We start from the raw sequence: 21,003 nt of genomic DNA, 5'->3' as shown, positions 1-21,003 counted from the left end.
AAAAAAATATGCCATTTGCTCGCTTTTCCCGCCCTGAAAATGGCAACACTGTTTCGGCAGTTCAGCAGCTAAAATAAAGTGCTATAATTAAGCAGTATTGGAATGTCTTCACTTGACAAATGTGATGTACAGTTTGAGTACACAATCACATCTTCGTGTTAATTTTGCACACAGACCAGGAAGCGCTATATTGCCAACACCTCCAGAGGATACAAATATTTGTATATATATGTACACATGTATACACTGTATATGTAAAGTGCCAACAAGCCTCTTTGTCCCTGTGAGTTTGTTGCACTGGAGTTAATTTCCTCTTTTCCTACCAAATTCAGGTTCACACTGCCGGGATCTCAGAGTTCATCAGCTGGCAAGGAGAGACTCCCCAAAGGCTGTTTGGTTGAGTGTGTCTGGTGCTGGCAAGAGGAGACGCGGATTAGCCCTTCAGACCTCGCTGGGAGACCTGGAGCGGAAGGGCACATTGGACTGGAAACAGCCACAGAACAGGAGCCACAGGGCACGCTGGATCTCCTGGTTGCGGAAGGCATAGATGATGGGATTGATCATGGAGTTGTAGGTGGCGGGCAACAGAGTGGCATAGGTGTAGATGGCTGGATCCTCTTGGCTGCCCACCACGCAATAGATGGCGAAGGGGAGCCAGCTGACCCCGAAAGTGCCCAGCACCACGGCCAGTGTACCCACGCCCTTTCTGGTGGCCGCGAGGTGGGGTGGCGCAAGGCAGTGCTGCTGCAGCGCGATCTGGTGAGCGTGGCGCCACACCACCTGGCAGATGCGCACGTACAGGTGCAGCATGATCCCGAAGACCGCAAAGAAGGCTGCTGAGAGTAGCGCCACGTGGCTGCGCGTCAGCGGACGCACCACACTGCAGGTAGCCCGCTCGCCCAGGCAGTTCCAGCCGAGAACCGGCAAGAGCCCAAGGCCTAGGGACACCGTCCAGGCGGCTGCAAGCAGAAGGTGCACGCCCAACAGGGTCCGGCGCGAGTAATAGGTGAGCGCGTTGTATAGTGATAGATATCGGTCCACCGTAATGGCTAGCAGGCTGCTTACCGAGGCGGCGAAGGAGGCAACGAGGAAGCCCACGGTAAGCAGGCTCACAGTCTCTGAGGGCACCAAGTACTGGAACACGAAGTGCAGGATGAGGCCGCAGCCGGCCAGCAGGTCGGCAGTGGCCAGGCTGCCCACCAGCACGAACATAGGAGTGCGCAGGGCCGGGGTGGACGCGATGAGTGCCACTACCAGCGCGTTCTCGCCTGCGATCACTGTTCCCGAAACGCACAGCAGCACGTCCCAGGGATTCACTGCGGACAGCAGCAGTCCCGACGGTCCTGACTGCAGCTGCGAAGACAGCTCCAGCGACGCGTTAGCTCCAGCACCTCCTCCCAGCGCCGCGGCTGCCGCGGGCGGACCCCATTCCCCGGCGTCCGGGGCCCCAGCGGCGGTGGCCGCAGCAGCAGCAGCGGCGGCTCCCTCGGCCGCCACCGCCACCACCTGGGACTCATTGAGCGAGGCGGTGCTGGCGTTCATCGCGGCCAGGTGCTGCACCCTGCAAAGAGAGGGAGAGCAGGCATCAGAGGTGCCCCTCAGGTTGCCAGAGAACTTCCCCGAGCGCACTGCCCCTGGATGAATCCTCCTTCTGGAGGCTCCCAGCAACCCCGTGGTGCAGAGCGCTCAAGCAGCGGTTCAGAGTGAACCTCAAAGACCTGTTGAGTGCGAACCAAGCGCACCGACTCAGAGTTTTTGCGCAGACGTGCACAGAGGTCGTGTACGCACACACTTGCTCAGGGTGGTCCTATAAGTGTGCTTATGTTTGTACACGCACCCCAGGACCCCGAGCAAGGACTGACAGCCGTGGAAAGTGACTGGCTCAGATGGGCAGTCCCCTCCACTGGGCAGCAGCGCCGCTGTCCACGGTGCTGAAAATTGAAATTTTCGCGCTCCACACACCGACCCTAGGGAAGACGTTTGGGGACGGGGAAATTGGGTATGTGTGCTCGCGCGTGTGGGTCCAGGGTGAGGAGTCAAGCTTGGCCCCGTTTCTCCGGCTTCAGGGAAGAACCCCGTCCTGAGGCTTGCCTTCACTCCTCCACTCCCCCAACCACTGCAAGCCCCCTTCCACCACCACCCCCTCCCAGAGGCCGGTCGCTCACCTGGGCAATCAGGCCTTCAGCAGATCACTGGTCATGGGTGCCTTGGTGGGGTGCCGGGCTGCGCTCCCCGCGCAGCTGCTGCAGCAGGCTGCCAGGCGGGTTAGTAGAGAGCTCCGGGGCTTTGTAGCTGTGCTAGGCGAGTGAGACTTGTCTTGGGCTGCACAGGCTGCCTCCAGCAGCGCGCCCGCGGCTGATTGACAGGCAGGGTGTGGTGACGTCAGGGCCCGGCTCCCGGGTGTGAGCTAGGCGCTCGTTCTGCCCAGCCCATCATCCGCACTGCCTGCCTCCATGAGGGTCCAGAGGCTTCCAGGAGGGGGAAGAACTCCCAGGAATCAAATAGAAAGAAGACGGTGAGGGAGGAAGAAAGGAGGGCGGAGAAGTTGAGCAGGGAGCAGATGTGAGGGGTCCGCAGCAAAGCCAGGGTCAGAGATCATAGGGGGGAATACCAGCCCACTCCCTCCCCCCACACCAGAGGAGAAGTGCGAGAAGGGGTGGGGAGTGGGACGAAAGCGAAGCTACCTTAAAAATCAGAGCTGCTTGAGGATTGGTAAAGAAAAGCGCCCTTGGAAAATGCGTCTTGTAGTAGTGCAGCCAGTTGGACAATTGAGCTGTGGGAGCAGAGGAAAGATGGATGGGAGGGTGGTGGGTGCGTTTTCGAGGGAGACACTCTTTTTTTCTTTGGGAGGTCACTTGTGCAATTTCTTCTCCCCATATTTTTTTTTTCTTCCTTCTGGCATTCTATACAACAGAACGCCACCAAAGGTTTCCTGGTTTCAGTAGTGGACCCTGTGTGCCTTTGGCACTTGCGCTTTTATTAAAGTCCGGGTCTGTACCTTGTTAGAAAAGAAAAAAAAAAAAAAACAATCCGCAAAATGCGATTTACTTTCCTGGCAGCAGACTTTGCCCCATTAATTAGTACCCTATAAAATAAATTAGGACCAAAATAATGAGAACTCAGCCGCAGCAGACTCCAGTAAAATAAGAGTTTTGTTTTCAGCCCTGATAAATCATCCTTTTCGCTGAAAGGTATTTTGTTTCTTCAGGAGAATGCAAGTATTTGACTTTTCATTTTTTCTAATCAGCTGAAACCTTCTGTAACTGTAGTTAGGTGAACTAAAGCAGTTGCTGTTGGTAAAATTCTAAAGGGCGTGACTGCGCATGCACATCAGAGTTGTGCTGAGACCACAGTCGTGGTTTTCATGAACCACTTGGTCTAGGTAAAGAAGAAAGAGACATTTGTCATTCCCACTTCTTTCTGTGCAATCTCTTCTCTCGTCTGCCTTTGCTTTTCCCTTTTCCCCAGAGTCACCAAGAAGAAGGAAAAAGATACACAGACTGTTCACAATCCTGGAGGGTGGAAAATCCAGCATGGCTTTCTTTGCCAATGAGACACTCACTTTCATGGTCTCTGCCTTCACAAAGCTGCACCTGCCTAGAGGACGGCCCAAGGACTCGGGAGAGTTCAGTTCTTTGTGGCAATTGACGATGTTGTTCCAGAACATGAGCTTGCACACACTTTCTCCATTTGGGGAGTTAAAAAGAATTCACATGCCACCATTTTCATGCACCCAAAACTTGGCTGAAGTTGTAAGTTTCTAAAAAGAACCATTTTGTGTTTTAGTGTAAGACTGTCATCCAAGAATCAAGAGTGCTATTTCGGATTTGTCAAGAGAGCTGTCAAAGCCGTAATAGCATGTTAACTGAAAACTTCCCAAATTACCATCTTTCCTCCACGGTGTCGAAATATGCTCTGCTCTGACACATGGCTGAGAAGGGGGAGGGGCGGTTAAAACTGAACCCATTGCGGGGATCTCTGTTTGGACATCCTCATGCTTCTGCCATTGCCAGGAAGGGACTTCTCAGCATTATTTTGTTGTTGCTTTTCTACGGGAAACCAGGCATGCAGAATCTTGCATATAAATAGGGTGGAGAGTTTGTAGACTGTCAGCTCACGCCTGTCTCTCAGATGCTAGACTTGGTCGTGAGAGTGAGTGGGAATGCATTCTTTGAAACTTCCCTTTTTTTGCTTCCTTTTCACCCACCTCTTATAAGGTGAAAGATAGGAAAAGTAGGTTTGGCATTTTGTACAGCAAGGTAAGCTACCACCTGTAAGGCAGGAATCCCAAATGAGCGCTGGTTTGAGACCCAGCTGCTCCACTTCCTGTGCAGCATTCCTGTTTGTGTGCCTAAGAAAGAAGTGAAAGATGGCTCAAGTGCTTGCCCCCTGCCACCCATGCAGAGAGCCAGATGAAGTTCTAGGTTCTTGGCTTCAGTCTAGTCCAGCCCTGGCCATGGCAGGTTTTTTAGACTATGAATCAGCAGATGGAAGATGTCTCTCTCTCACACCTTCCATCAAACTTTCCTTCCCTCTTTCCTTCTGCCCTTTATGTTACTCTGACTTTTGAATAAATAGATAAGTGCATAAATAAATTAATAAAACTTTTTTGGGGAAATGATGGGATGAAATCAAGGCATGTGGTTGCCATTGTCTGTTTTGCATATGGATTCTACACAAGTGCCTGCCCTTCCAGAATCTCCTGGAAAATCAGTCTCTGAACTACTTGAGAATTTCACCTCCAGCCTAATTTAGGGGAGGAGGCTTAATGTTACACTGAATAAAACACCCTTTGCTGGACTAGTGGTCAGATTGTTCCCTATTGGATAGATGAACTAAGAAGCACCTTAACAGTCAGTGTTGGTCTTTGGGTCTGAAATATATTAAGATATTAAGATATTTCAATATCTGTCTTTATTCTCTGTCTTGTGACTTCCCAAGTGTGTTTTCTCTTAGCCCAGTTCTTTGCAGACCAATTTTTTATGCAATCATAGTTGTAGTCAAGCTGTTTAGACTCTTATAAAACCCTCTAAGTATGTCAAAGACTCATGCCAACAAGTCTTTCTCCCTCTCCTCTTCTCTGCTCTGCTCTCATCTCTTCTTTTCTCTCCTCTCCTTATAGGCATCACCCCTTACACACACACACATATGTTCTCTACTTTGTTCTTATAGACAAATACTGTGGTTTCCTACTAGGAAGCAAAGTCTCTCTAGTAGTACACAGATTTGTGCTGCTGGCTCTGGATAAGAGCAGGTGTTTTTTGAAGTGTATGAAGTTGGTTGTGAAGAAGAAGCTGTGCTGAAGAGGCAGAAATCATGGACACTAAATTCTTTGTCCAGATCCAGAGTACAGGATACAATGTCATTTCTGGGAACACACACTTGGGTAGATGGATTCTACACAAATGTCTCCTTTTCTTCTGCTTTCCCTGAGTTTTCCATCATTCTTGGGCATCAGAAGCAGATTATAATGTCCAAGGAAAGCTACACCCTCAGCATTTCCAAAACAAATTGAGGTGTTTCTGCTTCAGGGCTGGCGAGCAACCTTCACCCCAAAGGGCCTGTGACCTGTGAAGACAGCATCACGCAGTGTCCCACCAGACCCTGATCTGTCCTGATCATTGCACCATGACACTAGAATGAAGAAAAGAGACAAATGCTGAGATAGATGAATCCTCAACAGAATAGAAGGACTAGGACCACTGGATGGCAGCCAGAATTTACTCCTGTCTCATAGGGCCACTGAGTTGGTCAGGGACAAAAGTCATGACACAGAGTGTTTACAGGACTGTTGAGATTTTAAGTCTTGTTCCTTTGGACAACATGAGAAACGAATCAGGAAAGTGCAAGTTTTTAAGAGTGTTTGTGTCTGTTTTCATAAATGGTAAAAATAACCTTATTGAGTTTCATGGAGAAATGTGTTAGCTTGTGCTTGTGTTACCCACTTTGATGCGTAAGAGAACATCCGTGAGTTGTATTTATGAGTGTATTTGAAAACGAACACAGAGACAGTCTTCCACCTGCTGCGCTGTACATTTCAGAGTGCTCTGAAACTCCAGGAGTTTGTGGTCATGCTATCCTTTTATTCTTCGAAATAATTACTCAAAGTTTGGGATTATTATTTCTGCCGATGAGGAAAGTGAAATTCAGAGAGGTGAAGTGCATTGTCTGAGGTATCCAGCACACCAGCAGGAGACTTGAATCAAGAATGGGCCCATTTCATTCCATGCTGCATTTACTAAGGGCTGCTGTTGGCAGAAATAAAAGGACGTATCTCTCATTTCACTTTCCCTGCCTGGACACTCACACCTCAAGCACAGATGCACCTTCTGTCTCTCTCTGTCTGGGCCATGAGGGCCAGCGAGGCCTGATGAGTCATCCAAAGGGAATAGCATTGTCATCATCTCTGGCCTCCAGGTTACTGGGCACTGTGTTCAGGGCCTTCTTATGTGTTGAGGAAGGAGTCCCCCCCCCCCCCCCCCGCCAACCCTCATTCTCTGTTTCCTTAATGCTAACTGGATGATCAGGTGAGTGGGAGCCCCAGGAAGAGTCAAAACAGGCTCCCACTTCTAGTACAGTCGCTTCCTTCCCCACTTCACTCACGTGTTCCTTGATGGCATGGAAAGGTAGCCTATTCTATGGTAAGAACCAAGATCCCCCCACTTTTCACCTTACAGAAAAAGTAGTTTTAAATGAACCAGGATCTAAACCTACACCCAGACAGCATCAAATCATTGGAGGAAAACAATAGAACACTCTATACAACACACAGTTGCAGGCAAAGACTTCTTGGAAAAGACACCCAAAGCACAGACAGTTCAAGTCCAAATAAACAAATGAAACTACCTCAAACTAAGAAGCTTCTGTACAGTAAGGGAAGTAGTCAATAAAGTAAGGAAGCAACCAACAGAATGAGAGAAAATCTTCACACACTGCAGGATAGATAGGGGACTAATATTCAGGATCTACAAAGAGCTTCAGAAACTCCACAGTAGCAAAACAAACAGCCCTATTAAGAAATGGGTAAAGGTTATGAAGAAATATTTCTCAGAAGATGAAATTCAAAAGGCTAATAGCCACATGAAAAATGTTCAGGCTCCCTAGTTATTAGGAAAATTAAACCTACAATAATGTTTCACCTAACTCCAGGAGAATGGTTTATATTCAGACATCAGAAAACAATAATTGTTGGTAAGAATGTGGACGGAAGGGTTCCTCTTGGTGGGATGTAAACTAACACAAGCACTTTGGAAGTCAGTATGGAGAGAGCAGGCAAGCGAGAATTAATCTATATAACCCCGCCTTCTCAGTCCTGGGAATATATATAAAGGAAATGAAATCTGCATTCTAGAGAGAGACCTGCAACCCTGCATTTATAGCAACACAATTCACATTAGTGAAGACATAGTTTCAATGCAAATGTTGTAAACAGAGGAGCAGATAAAGAAATTGTGATACATTGGGGCCTGGCACAGTGGCCTAGTGGCTAAAGTCCTCACCTTGAATGTGCTGGGATCCTATATGGGCACACATTCTAATCCCGGTGGCCCCACTTCCTATCCAGATCCATGCTTGTGGTCCGAGAAAGCAGTCGAGCATGGCTGCTTTGAACCCAAAGTCTTGGAAGTCTTGGGTTCCTTCACCCATGTGGAAGACCTGGAAGAGTTCCTGGCTCCTCGCTTTGGATTGGCTCAGCTCTGGCTGTTGCAGTCACTTGGGGAGTGAACCATTGGATGGAAGATCTTTTTCTTTATCTCTCCTCCTCCTCTCTCTCTCCCTCTCTCTCTCTCTCTCTCTCTCTCTCTCTATATATATATATATATATATATATATCCGACTTTGCAATAAAAATAAATAAATCTTAAAAAAAAAAAAGAAATTGTAATTGTGGTACATTTACTCAATGGAGTACTACTTAGGCATAAGCAGGAATGACATCTTGCTGTTGACAGCAAAATGATCCCAGCTGGAATCCATTATGCTTAGTGAAATAGGCCGTTCCAAATTGACAAATATCATATGATAGAAATAAACCAACATGCAAAGTACAATGTATTTTCTTTTTTAATTTTTAGAGATTTATGTTTATTAGAAAGGCAGATCAGATTTATGGGGAGAAAAAGAGATAGAGAGAAAAAACCTTCCATCCAGTTGTTCATTCCCCAAGTAGCCACAATGGCCAGAGCTGAGCTGAGCCAAAGCCAGGATCCAAGAGTGTCTTCTGGGTCTCCCACACAGGTGTAGGGTCCCAAGATCTTGGGCTGTCTTCTATTGCTTTTTCAGGTCACAAGCAGGGAATATGATGGGAAATGGGGCATCCAGGAGATGAACCAGCACCTATATAGGGTGCTGGCCCTTGCAAGATGTGGATTTGTCCATTGAACCGTGACACTGGGCTACAATATATATTCATGTAAACAAATAAATTAACTGTGCAGGGGAGACTAGCATCCTGGAAAGTAAAGGAACTATGCAGTATGCATCTCTATTTCTAAGTTAAAGTAGGACTCCCAGTGAAACTTTTAAGTAGACCTCTAAAATATGATACTAAATTTTCTACCTTTGTCTGTATTTGTCACATCATGATACGTTTCAACAAAAGCAGTAGCTTGTACTGAGGGACTATAATATTGGGGTAATACAAGGAAAAATGGTGGGTGTGGAAAAGGAGGAGGGAGAAAGGCGGAGGGATGAACACTTGGCTGTTCCACTTTAAGTCCAGTTCCCTGCTGATAGCCTGGGAAAGCAGCAAAAGATGACCCAAGTGCTTGGGCCCTTTCACCCGTGCAACAGACCTAGAAAAAGCTCCTGGCTTCATCCTGACCTAGCCCTGGGCCATTGAGACCATTTGCAGAATAAACCAGCAGATGGAAAGAGCTCTCTTTCTGTCTCTCCCTCTTTTCTTTGTTATTGTAACTTTCAGACAAACAATCAAATCTAAAAGGTGTAAGGGAATGTTGAAAAAAAATTATTTACCAATATTCCCAGAAACTAACAGTATGGTCCCTCTCCTCTGCCTCTAGACTGTAAACTTGTTGAATGAATGAACTGATTCCATTGTGTGATGTGGCACAATATAAGTACAAAATGACTCATCCAGAAAACCCCACATTCCCTTCCATTTTAGATGGGCTTAGTGCTCTGTGCAGTGTACCATACATTTAGTTAACAACTTAAATTTTCACTTATTAATAAATGTGATTTTCAGAGGGAAAGAGAGAGAGAAAAAGCTTTCATTCACTGGTTCACTCTCCAAATGGCCACAATTCTTGGATCTGAGCTTATCCAAAGCCAGGAGCCAGGAGCTTCTTCTGAGTTTCCCACACAGCTGCAAGATCCCAAGGCTTTGGGCCATCCTCCACTGCTTTCCCAGGCCACAAGCCGGGAGCTGCATGGGAAGTGGAGCATCTGGGACAGGAAATGATGTCCATTCAGGATGATAGTTCTTGCAGGTAAAGGATTAGCCAGTTGACCTGCCATCCCAGCCTCTCCATTTTTGTAAATTTTATTATAATCGTGTTTTCATGCTTTTGCCTAGTGATTCATTCATTCCTTCACTCAATCAACAGTTCTTGAACAGTAAGCACATTATTAGACATCGTGCTACCAACAACTGCCTGAGGAACAGATTAGAGAAAGGCAGGAGAGGGTCAGATAAGCTGGCTATGCAGGAATCCACTTGGAGAAAAAAAAAGCATCTTGTTGCATAATCACATTAAGAACTGGAGTCATTGATGGTAGGTGGGACAAGAAAAGAATTAACATAGCTCTAGTTCCTGTGAAAGGTGGTCCTTCAAATATTGGTGAGGAAAAGTACTAAGGCATTATTTCTTACACAAAATTGAAAACAGACCTTCTGAAATGGCAGACCTTTTGAAGGCTTGGTCAGCCCAGGGAAACTTCCACCCTCATCTAGGATCTCAGGGTTTCCCATATTTGCTGCATTAGCTTTTCACCATCCTCGTGATTGGAGTACAAGGTTGTAGAATTCTCCCTGGAATGTTTCACGTGACATGTCTGGGAATAGAAAGATAGATACAGTCAGGGAGAAGTTATCAAGGATGACTCCAATTTTTAGGTGTGAGTGGAAATGGGACGGGGGAAGGAACGAAGCAGTGAATACAATTGTGGATGTAGGGTATTTGAGGAAGGAAAGTCAGGTAAAGGGCTCTGGTAGGATGTTGAACAAAGAGTTCTTCTAGAGTTCAGCAGAGTAGCTTGGTAACCTAGATTAGTGTCACAGAATACCAAGGACAGCAGTAACAGCTACCACCCATGGAATGTGTACTATGTACTCATTACCCTCTGGGCAAAGTCCTGCTATTGTCCCCTGTTTACAGAAGACAACAATAAGGCTTCAGAGGCAGAATAACTTTGTCACAGGGTTGGAAATGGAGAAAATCAGAATACAAAACCCATTTGCATGACCCCAGTTAAAGAGAGTTGATGAACCTAAACGAAGACAACTGGAGGGTTGCCCTGGGGTTCAAGGACACATGGGTACCATTATCACAGGGGGCATGGAAGAAGAGGGAGTTAACAGGAGTGAGGAGGGCGGGAACACAGCCTTGGTCCCAGAGGAGAGAATGGTGGGGAATGGTGGGGCTTAGAAATCCAAATATTTCCTCCAGAATGTGGGGAGAAGGGACCCTGGGAGGTCCCAGTAAGGAAAGGCCAAAGCCAAGCAGCATTCCAAGGGCTTAGCGAATTAGGGTGTTGCTGAGGTTTCTGCTGCAAAGGTGGAGCGGGCCGGTGAGCTTGAAATAGGGCTGAGAATGAAGGGCCAGGAAGGTAAGTGCAGACTTTCCCCCAGAAGAGTTGCTTGAGAGGGAAGAGCACATCAAGGCAGCAGCTGGATGGAGGTGTGAGCACAAGTGAGAGTTTTTCCTTAAGAAGCAGAAGACCTAAGGAGGGGCAGGGAGACTAAGATCAAGTTCATGAAGAACCACACTTGGAGGGGGTGAGATGTTAGGGAACCAGGTTACAGAGAGCAGAGAGAAAAATCTGAGAGAGAGGCAGGGGTAGGAAGGTGTGGCCATGGGGAACTACAGGAGAGGAGCCAGGAAGTGGGGCGTTGCTTTCCAGTTCCTGGTGCAATTTGGGGGTAAAGACGGCAAGTAATAGTAGGAGGATTCATAGAGGTGTCTGTCATTCTGATGACTGCACACTTTTCATTGAGGGCCCGGGGCCATTTCCAATTCTCCATCCCCTACTGCTGGACTTGGGGTTTGTTTATGTTTTTGTCACTGTGGTTAGCACTACAGTCATAGCTTCATGAGTGTACATTTTTTTTTTGTTTGTCTGATTATTCAGACTTGAAAACTGTGAGCTGGAGGGCAGACGTGTAGTCCCTGGTCTTGAAAGGCACCACCAAATTGCTTTTTTAAGTGACTGTGATTCCGTTCCAAGCCAGCAGCTCCCCAAGAGCCTGCCAGTCTCTCAGCAGCATTTAGAGCACTCTGTTTGACGATTTTAAAATCCTCCTCTGATCCAACTCTCCCACAAGTGGCACCTCATAAAAACTTTAATTATATTCAATGAGTTACCAATAACATTGACTATTTGTCCTTTTCACTGGAAATGTTGTCCTTAGATTTCAATGCTGTGTTCTTTACCTCTTTTGAGACTTAACCATCTGGAGCACATAATATCTTTTATCTATCCAGTTTGCGGGACATTCTTCCTTTTTTTTCTCTCCCTTTGTTTCTTGCCTTAATTTAAATTGCATTTTTAAAGATAACAGATGTGGGACTGACAGAATGATTCAACTGGGTAATCCTCCTTCTCCAAGTGCATCCTATATTGGTGCTGGTTTGTGTCCTGGCTGCTTCACTTCCCATCAGCTTCCTGCTTGTGGCCTGATAAAGTATTAGAGGATGCACCTGCATTAGAGAACTGGAAGCAACTCCTGGTTCCTGGCTTTGGATCAGCTCAGCTCTGGCCGTTTCACCCATCTGGGGAGTGAACCAGCAAACAAGATCTTTCTCTCTATCTCCTCTTTGTAAATCTACCTTTCCAACAAAATAAAAAGGTAATGGATGTGTACAATGAGGCGTTTAGCCTCAGAAAGAGGGCATTTGGAAGTCCATGAAGGGCAGGCTTTGATCTGGCAGTTGGAAACTCATGGTTCCCTGCGTCGGAGTGCAGGCTTGGTCTCCTGACTCTAGCCTTTGGCCGGTGCAGACCTGGGGAGGCAGCTGAGAGGGCTCCTTGAGTTGGGTTCCTCAGGCCCAGCCACAAGTCCCGCGTTGAATTCCTGGCCTCTCACTGGCTGCTGTAGGTATCTGAGCAGCAAACCAGTGGATAGAAATTCTGCTTGCCTGTCCTCTGTCTCTGTTTCTCAAACCAATTTTGTGGAAAACTGGAGTGAATGGGCCAATTTATTTTGGTACAGAAAAATTTTGAAATCCAGCCATTAGTTTTTTATAACGCACATTTCCTATAAAGGCCCCTTATAGGCAGATATTTCAATTTTTAACAAAGATTTGTTTATTTTTGTTTGAAAGACATATTTACACAGAGAGGGAGAGGCACAAAGAGAGACCTTCTGTCCACTGGCTCACTCCGCAAATGGCCACAATAGCTGGAACTGAGCTGATTGAAGCCAGAAGCCAGGAGATTCTTCTAGGTCTGCCACATGGATACAGGGTCCCAAGGCTTTGGGCCGTTCTGCACTGCTTTCCTGAGCCACAAGCAGAAAACTGATCAGTCGTGGAGCAGCCAGAACATAAACCAGTATCTTTATGGGATGTCAGGGCCGCGGGTGGAAGATTCGCTTGTTATACCACCCATTGTCCCCATTTTTTTTTTGTTTTGCATCAAAATGAATGCATCTTTAAATTCAATTTCCTATGAACTTTCTTGTACATGGCTTTCAATTATTTTTTCCCTCTCATTACAGAAGAAAGAGGACAGGAATCTTGGAGACAAAAAGCTCTTGGAGGGTCCCAGAGCAGGCTGCAGAATCCCTTTGAGGGTGCCAAGCCTGGAAGATTTAGCCAAATGATGGCACAAGAGGCCAGCAGAGTCCTCAGGCTGCACTGGAGGCCAAGAAGTACCCAGCAAGGCCAGGAACATTCACCAGAGCTGCCAGAGGCCTTAGACTTTGGGCAACCAGACATCCCAGCCCCGGGGAAAACAAGGTGAAGACCAGCCTGAAGCAGGTGGCGTCTAGATGGGACACATCTGTGGCAAACACTGAGTCGAAAACAGGTGCTAAATAGGGAAAACTGACAATAGAGGGGAGAGAGTCATGCTTACTGTGCTCTTTGTCATGCACAATGAGGCCATTATAAACACACACACACACACACACATCATCATCATCATCATCATCATTTAACTACCAGTGCCCCTGGGGGATCACAGTTACTGCTCCATTGACATTATCTTCTTGATTTTTAAAAATATTTATTTTATTTTTATTTGAAAGGCAGAGTTGCAGAGAGAAGGGAGCAGAGAGAAAGAGAGAGGAGAAAAAGAGATATCTTTCATCTGCTGATCCACTCCCCCCTAAATAGCTGTAATGACAGGAGATGATCCAATTCAAAGCCAGGTGCCAGGAGTATTAGGTCTCCTGCATGGATGCATGGACCCAAGTCCTTCTCCGCTGCTTTACCAGGCCATTAACAGGCAGCTGGATCAGAAGCAGAGCAGCTGGGGTGCTGGGGCTGCAGATAGAGGATTAGCCTGGTAACAGGTTCCACAGACTACACAGTTCATAACAGAATCCTTTGGTTCTTGAAGTCTGGCTTCCTTTCAATAGTTCCCAGCTCTGGAAAGGGGACCTGAGGTGTCAGGGTGATGGGTGAGTACTGGGGAAACAACAGGGAGCAGGTGCATGTAGTGCAGCTCTCACGGGGTGCTGCCAGCCTGGTGGTGGTGTTGGGATTCCATGCGAGAGGAGCCCAAGCGGATTTGAGTTCAGGAGGCAGTGGAGAGTGGCAAGAAGAGAGCTGTTCTCTGCGAGCACACCTGTAGGTACCCAGGGAATAAATCAGGCCTGTTAAATGAAAGCCAACAGGAGCTGATATTTCTAGAGTTGCTGCTGAGAGAAGTCACCACCATGGATGCTTATCTGAAATGTAATCCCCTGATTTTTAAAGAGGGATCTAAATCCTAGGAGAAGTTGCTAGGGGAATAAAGCCCTAAGTATGACAACAACAGAGCCCATCAAGTGATTTTCCCAAAATATCACAAGCTCAGTTCTCCAGCCAGCAGCACTTGGGGACGGCAATGGGGAGGAGGCCAGCTGGGTTTGTGTTCTCTACTTCCAGCTCACTTCCTTCCTCTATGCAAAGGTGAGCCCCCTCCCTCAGCCCCCAGGGGTCTACACCTGCATTCTCACAAGTGTCTACCTGCTTTTGTGCATCCTTTGAGTCAGGTGTCTGCCCTTTTAGTAGGTCATCAAGAACCCTCCCAGCTTTTGCTTGGTGTGGAATTGCTTTCTTCTCTGTTCTACCCCTACGCCCAATCTGAATGGTGCATCCAGCAAGTCAGTGATTCCAGCAACTTGTATAACATGCCAATTTCAATAGTAATGGGTCGCCTAAGGTTAGACTTTGCTCTTTCAGTTTTTCCTTCTTCCTTCCTTCCATCTTGTTTCTTTCTCTCTTTCTTTCCCTCTCTTTCTTTCTCTCTTTCTCTCTCTCTTTCTCTCTTTCTTTCTCTCTTTCTTTCTTTCTCTCTTTCTTTCTTTCTTTCTCTCTTTCTTTCTTTCTCTCTTTCTTTCTCTTTCTCTCTTTCTCTCTTTCTCTCTTTCTTTCTTTCTCTCTTTCTTTCTTTCTCTCTTTCTTTCTTTCTTTCTTTCTTTCTTTCTCTCTTTCTTTCTTTCTTTCTTTCTTTCTTTCTTTCTTTCTTTCTTTCTTTCTTTCTTTCTTTCTTTCTTTCTTTCTTTCTTTCTTTCTTTCTTTCTTTCTTTCTTTCTTTCTTTCTTTCTTTCTTTCTTTCTTTCTTTCTATAGTTGTCTATGTATCACCATCAAAGCATTCATGGGACTGGACATTCATTCAAATGCCAGAAGCTACACTTCTGATCCAACTTTGTGCTAATGGCCTGGGAAAGTAGCAGAGGATGATTTATGGGTCGCCCATGTGGGTGCATGGGACCAAGGCCCTGGGCCATCCTCCTCTGCTTTCCCAGGGGGGTGGATGGGAAGTTGAGCAGCTGGGATAAAAACTAGTGCCTATATGGGATCCTGGCACTTGCAAGGTGAGGATTTAGTCACTGAGCCATCAGTTCGAATCCTCGCTTACTCTTTAAAGGAAAGTTTATTTTGAAACATAAGGAATTCTTAAAATAATAAAAGGAAAGCATCCAATGAGGATCAGGTGTCTATGAAGCAGCGATGATTTTTTGCTATGCCACACGTGGATGTGAAAGTGTTACCCAGCTTCTCAGATCATCAGCTTGTCCCTATCAGGAATCCATGGTCTTTTGCTTGCTGGCCTTCTCCTTCCTCCGTAGGTAGTACCCCCAGGCAGGTGTAGATTAAGGATCCCCTGGGAAAGGGAAAAGACCTATTTGTGGGGCTGTCTGAAGGTCACCTGTGTGCACACAGATACTGCAAGCTGCACAGGGCCCTGCTGGCCTGTGAAGGCTTGTTGTGCTTGAGATCCTGACATGCCCAGGTGTGTTTCTAGATGGTGGTAAGGGACAGCCAGGGTGTTCCCTGGGTGGAACTTTTGAAGATATACCCTGCCATCCTGGGATGTGGAGGAAGCCGTCAGGATGAGTATTGGAAGATTTTCCAGAATCCGATGTCTCTTCTGGTGGTTTGGGGTCACCTCTGGGAACATGTCTGGGTAGCAAGCATGGCATCCAAGGATGGCTATTGTACACCTAACCCAGTGAAGGGTTCCAGTTGCTGGCATAAGGTCACACGAATACAAGTGTCCACTTGGGTCCTGCACACAGGCAGTTAGCACTCTTAGATTCTGCCCCTGCCTGAATATGTGCAGCCCAGACCTCACAGGAGCCAGGTGGGAAAGGGTGATTCATTGATTTATTTTGGAGACTCGTATTTTTTTAAAATAGTTCCCAGGTGAGCGATTGACTAGAGAGAGAAAGGTCCATCTTCCATCTTCTTCCACCTGCTGCTTCACTCCCCCAAATGATCACAATGGGCCAGAATCAGATAGGCCAGGCTGAAAACAAGAGTCAGGAGCTCCATTTGGATCTCCCACACATGAGTGCAGGAGGCCAAGTACTTGGGCCATCCTCTGCTGCTTTGCCAGGCACATTAGCAGGGAGTTGGATCAAAAGTGGAGCAATTGGGACGCATCTAGATGGAATGCCAGTGCCACAAACAGCTTTACTTGCTACAACATAATACAGGGCCTAGAAGCTCTACTTTCTAAAGAAAATCAGAACTAGCCCAGGCTTGTTTGGTGCAGGGCTGAACCAGGACCGCCTTCACCCCATTCCTGCTCTGCACCTGGCTTTGCTGCTGACAGGCAGCAATTTTTGCCTCTTACCTGCTGCTCAGCTATTCCTCACTGTCCAAAGCTCCCATCTCCTCTTTCCTCTGCTTTCTCTTTCCCTCTTGCTACTCCACCATTTTAGTCTCTCTTCCTCCAGCACATCACACCCACAGGCCCTCCTGCTGTCGGGGCCTGGCTGCTCCTGTTGCCAGGATTGTCCTTTCAGAAGCATTCCCACCAATTCCTTCTCTCTCTCCAAGTTTTTATCATTCAGCATTCCACTGAGGTCTGCTGTGCCAGCTCAATCAACGTTGCCCCTGGGGTGGCCCATGGTAAGCATCAATGGGACTGGATTGAGGTGGCCAAATGGCTCAAGTTGTTTGGCTCCTGGGTGTGTTTCTAAGGGTAATTCCAGAGAAGATTGGCATGGGGTGGAAATGCCCAATAGGGAAGCTCCACCAAGTCTGGGTGGGCACCAGCCAATCAGCTGAGGGCCTGGGTGGATGGGAGACAGAAGGTAGAACTAATGGTGCTTGGTTGCACATGGCTCTCTTCCTCTCTCTCTCTCTTTCTTTCTCTTACCCAAGTTAGAATCTCTTCTGATTCTAATCTCTGTTCTTTTGCCCTGAGCAGAGAAAGAGGTTGCATCATAGCCTCCAGTTGCATTTAAAGAGATATACATCCAAAGATGAAGAAGCTGCCGCCAGGTAACAGGTTGGCTTACTCACACAGTCTTCCTTAAACAAGGGAGGACAAGTCAGGCTATGATGGATGCATTCGACATACCTTAGGTGCTCATGGAGGTGCATTACTGCTTTGTTTTCTACATGCAGGGAAAGGAGGGGCCTGGCCACTCCCTTGAGCCTTTCTCTCTGTTTTTCCAGAACGGCTTTCCTCGTAGCCCCTGCCTTTGGAGCTGTACTTGAGCTTGGAAGGCCAGTGCTGCCTAGGCAACGATTTCACTGCCATGCACTGCTGTAAACCTGCCAGCAAGCTGGGTCATGAACTCTGTGAAGGGAGAATCCACACCCCTGCCAGGAGTCACAGGGTTGGCAACGGTGGGGAGGATCAGAAATGGACATGTGGCCCTGGAAGACCTTCAGGTAGACTTCTCTTTCACCCAGTGGCTTTTTGACAGTGTTAGGGATGGGTGGGAACATGGGACAGTCCCTTGAGCATCTTTAGGTTTCTCATCCTTTACCCTCTCACCAGACCACCCTGGGTATGCGGCCAAGGCTAGCATAGCCCTTCCAGTTTCCCACCAGACCCACTGTGGGGTAGACAGAGTGGCAGAGAACTCTGCTTCCATGCTGTTTCCTGTTGGAGATGGGGTGTTTATTGTCTTGCAGTTGGAAGTTGCACGCGGGTCTCTCTGGGCTCGCACCAATGTGATGGTTGGGCTGTGCTCCTCAGGAGTTCTAGCAGGGAATCCACTCCTGGTTTCTTCCAGTGTCTAGAGTCTTCCATGTTCTTGGGCTTCTGGATGCTCCATCTTCATGATCAACTTTAAGGCCAGATGGGAATGGGAACCAAGGTGTCTGGGGGGCATTATCCAGAGTATCATACCCATTTAGATTAGTGTTGCCTAGGCTGGCATTGTGGTACAGTAAGCTAAGCTGCTGCCTATATTTATCAGAGCACCTGTTTGAACTCTGGTTACTCCATTCCCAGCCCAGCTCCTTATTAAGGGACCTGGGAAAGCAGCAGAGGATGGTTCAAGTACTCAGACCCCTGTCACCTACATGGAAGACCTGGATGGAGTTCTAGGCTCCTGACTTTGGCATGGAACAGTCCCAGCAATTGTGGCCACCTGGAGTGTGAACCAGCAGATGGAAGATCTCTTTTTAAGGTTTTCAAATAAATAAAATAATAAAATTAAAAATTAAAAAAAAACAAAATAAATAAAAATGTTAAAGTTGCCTTCTGATCATAAATTTTCCTCCAGGTGTGGGAAGGTAGTCCACTCATTTATAATGTCAGTATCTTCAAATTGTTGGAACATCCAGTGACTCTTTTTGTTACTTATTTATAGACCTTTAAAAACTATGTATGCATTTTCACTATTTCACAGAGATGGATAAAGAGAAGCTTCTATTCACTGCTTTGCTCTCCTAAACACCTGCCCTAACCTGGGCTGGGCTAGGCCATAGCCATGATCCAGGAATTCATTCTAGGTCTCCCATGTGAGTGAGTGGCAGGGGAACATGTGCTTGAGCTCTCCTTTGCTGCTTCCTAGTTTGCACATGAACTAGACTTGGCAATGGGTCTGGGAGTTAAATCTGAGCTCTCTGATATACCATGTGGACATCTTATCATTGTGCCAAATGCCTGCCCCATTGAAAGCTTTTTGAAAGATAATGTTAAGCGTGTATTCTGCCAACACATGAACTAAGGGGAATGGACATGACGTGTGACGTGAATTCAGTTTTGTTGAGGTTCATGAAGGAGCCTCTCACACTCATACTTGTGGAGGCTCCAGCCTGGCCTGGGTAGCAGCAGGAAGAGGATTCCACATCAGTCAGTGCAGGGATTGGAGCATGGAGTCTGGTGTCCGGCAGGAGTTATCTGGAGTGAGTGCTTTGCAGGTGGGTCACCCGCTAAGGAGAAGTTGAAATGGGGAAAGAGTGTGTTGCAGCCCAGCTTGTCCAGGGATGTAAAAGAGACACAGGAGAGATGGAGGATAAGAGTGGCTCATTGACAAGGTGGGTGATTTCCTACTGAATCACTTCTGAGACAGGCCTAGGGAGAATCAGCTATTCGTGAAAGGGAGCTCAGGGTCAGCACAGATGCCGCATAAAGGAGTCCAGGACAATGGCTGCAGAATGGGCAAGGTTGTGGCTGGCATGCCCAGGATGGAAGCAGGAAGCTGGAAGGCCCCGCTGGGGAGGGAGCTCTCAAAGAAGAGCAAGGAGCCCACAAAGTCCCATGTCACTCCCATGGGCACTTGGCAGAAATGGCCTCCTGGAGTTTCGAGAACATTTTCCCCTTTCATTTCTGAGGAAGGTCCTGAGTGCTCCAAAAGGCAGTGCTAGCTGTGAGTTGTGCATTACACATCAGCTGTCTGACATGCTTATCTCTCAGGACCATAGCTGCTGATGCCACAGCCAAAGAGCAGCTGATGACCAAGGGCTTTTGTGCACTATGGGCAGTAGTGGGCACAGGAGTGCACTCACATGTGACCGTGGTAGCCATCAGCGTCTCATGACCCCTGAGTGACTCTCTGAAGTGTATTTTGAAAATGCTCTCAAGCCAGGCAACTCTGCTATGCGTCAGAGGTGAAGAAGTTGGGAGTAAAGTTTGATTCCTGCCTTCTTACTACATCTCATTCTATCCCATCCCATGTCAATCATTCACTCATCAACGCTGTATACCTAGGGTGTCCCAAGGACTCATCTAGAGCCAAATACAGAAAAAAATAATAAATTCCCCCTCTCAGTGGAGATTTTTGCTTTGACCTTTAGTGAGGGGGGAGGACTATATCAAAGTTTTGAAAGAGAAGGGATCTATGTATAATTTTAATAGGATCACTCAATTCTTGAGAACGAAAACAGAGACAGAAAGTTTATCTTACCAACCCATACAATAGATGAGGGCTCAGCCTCAGCTGCTTCAATGGAGTCAGGATTTTGGATGTGTGCTTTGAGGGATGTGACCTATGAGAGAGAGAGGCCAAGGAAAACCCCAAGGCCATTGGAAATATTGAGATGCCACTATGTGAAATGGGGAAAAACTGAGAGGAACTGGCTTGCAGGAGAAGATGAGGGATATTGTTTTGGACATGGCAAATTAAAGATGCCCCCCATCACCCACACGACATGGAGTTCAAGGCCGGAATTCAGGGGAAGAGAGCAAAGCTGGAGGCAGCAGCTTACCAAAAGTATTTAAAGCCATGGGGCTACATGTGATCACTGGGGCAGCAAGTGTAGGCGGGGACCAGGAGCAGCTTTCACCCAAGAGCCCTTCCATGTGAAAGAGCAGAGAAAAACAAAAGGAACAAACAGCAAAGGCAGACTGAGAGGAGCAGCCAGTGCGGTGGGAAGAAAATCAGGGCAGTGAGGTGGCCTTGAAGGTGAGCAAAGGCTTTCTCGCTAGGGTGGATGCTCCTTGCATCCAGTGGGGATGCTCAGCCTAATAGAGCAAAGCAGGAGACGTGAGTGTTGGGAGGAAGCAGCTCATCTGAGACTTGCCAGTCAGGCGCCAAGAGCAGTACGTTCTTTCTCCAAGTTATTTCTCAAATCAGCTCCTGCTGCTGACCCTGTGGTTTCAGGCTACCATCGTTCCGTGCCCTCTGATCTGTACAGCCCCTTAGCTGGCCCTTAGTCTAGTGGTGTCCTCATCCTAGACAGTGCTTCCGATATTGGGAGCCACTGGTCGTACCTGGCTATGGAGCACCTGGAAATGTGGCTGCTCTGAGAGGGGCTGTGAGTCCTCAAGCACACTGAACTTAGAATGCAAAATCAGGACATAAAACTCTCATCAATGCTTATGTTGAGTCATGCTGAAATGATAATATATTGGGAATTTGGAGTCAAACAAAATATGCTAAAGGTGAGTTACTCTTGGATCTTTTATCTTTCTAAAC

The 21,003-nt window shown here is 47.2% G+C and overlaps 1 protein-coding gene across 1 annotated transcript; it reads right to left on the bottom strand.

Moving 5' to 3' along the window:
• Nucleotides 1–441: 441 nt before the first annotated feature.
• On the bottom strand, nt 442–1,542 carry GPR6 (G protein-coupled receptor 6). The gene has a single exon (XM_040983130.1). It carries the CDS (start codon nt 1,540–1,542, stop codon nt 442–444), a length of 1,101 nt encoding a protein of 366 aa, XP_040839064.1.
• Between the last annotated feature and the right edge of the window lie 19,461 nt (nt 1,543–21,003).

The sequence above is a fragment of the Ochotona curzoniae genome, unplaced genomic scaffold (assembly GCF_017591425.1).
Source record: "Ochotona curzoniae isolate NIBS_2020 unplaced genomic scaffold, NIBS_Ocur_1.0 contig_3819, whole genome shotgun sequence".
In the NCBI taxonomy this organism is placed as follows: Eukaryota; Metazoa; Chordata; class Mammalia; order Lagomorpha; family Ochotonidae; genus Ochotona; species Ochotona curzoniae.
Note: the sequence above shows the minus strand (reverse complement) of the source record. Positions and strands in the feature narration are given on the sequence as shown.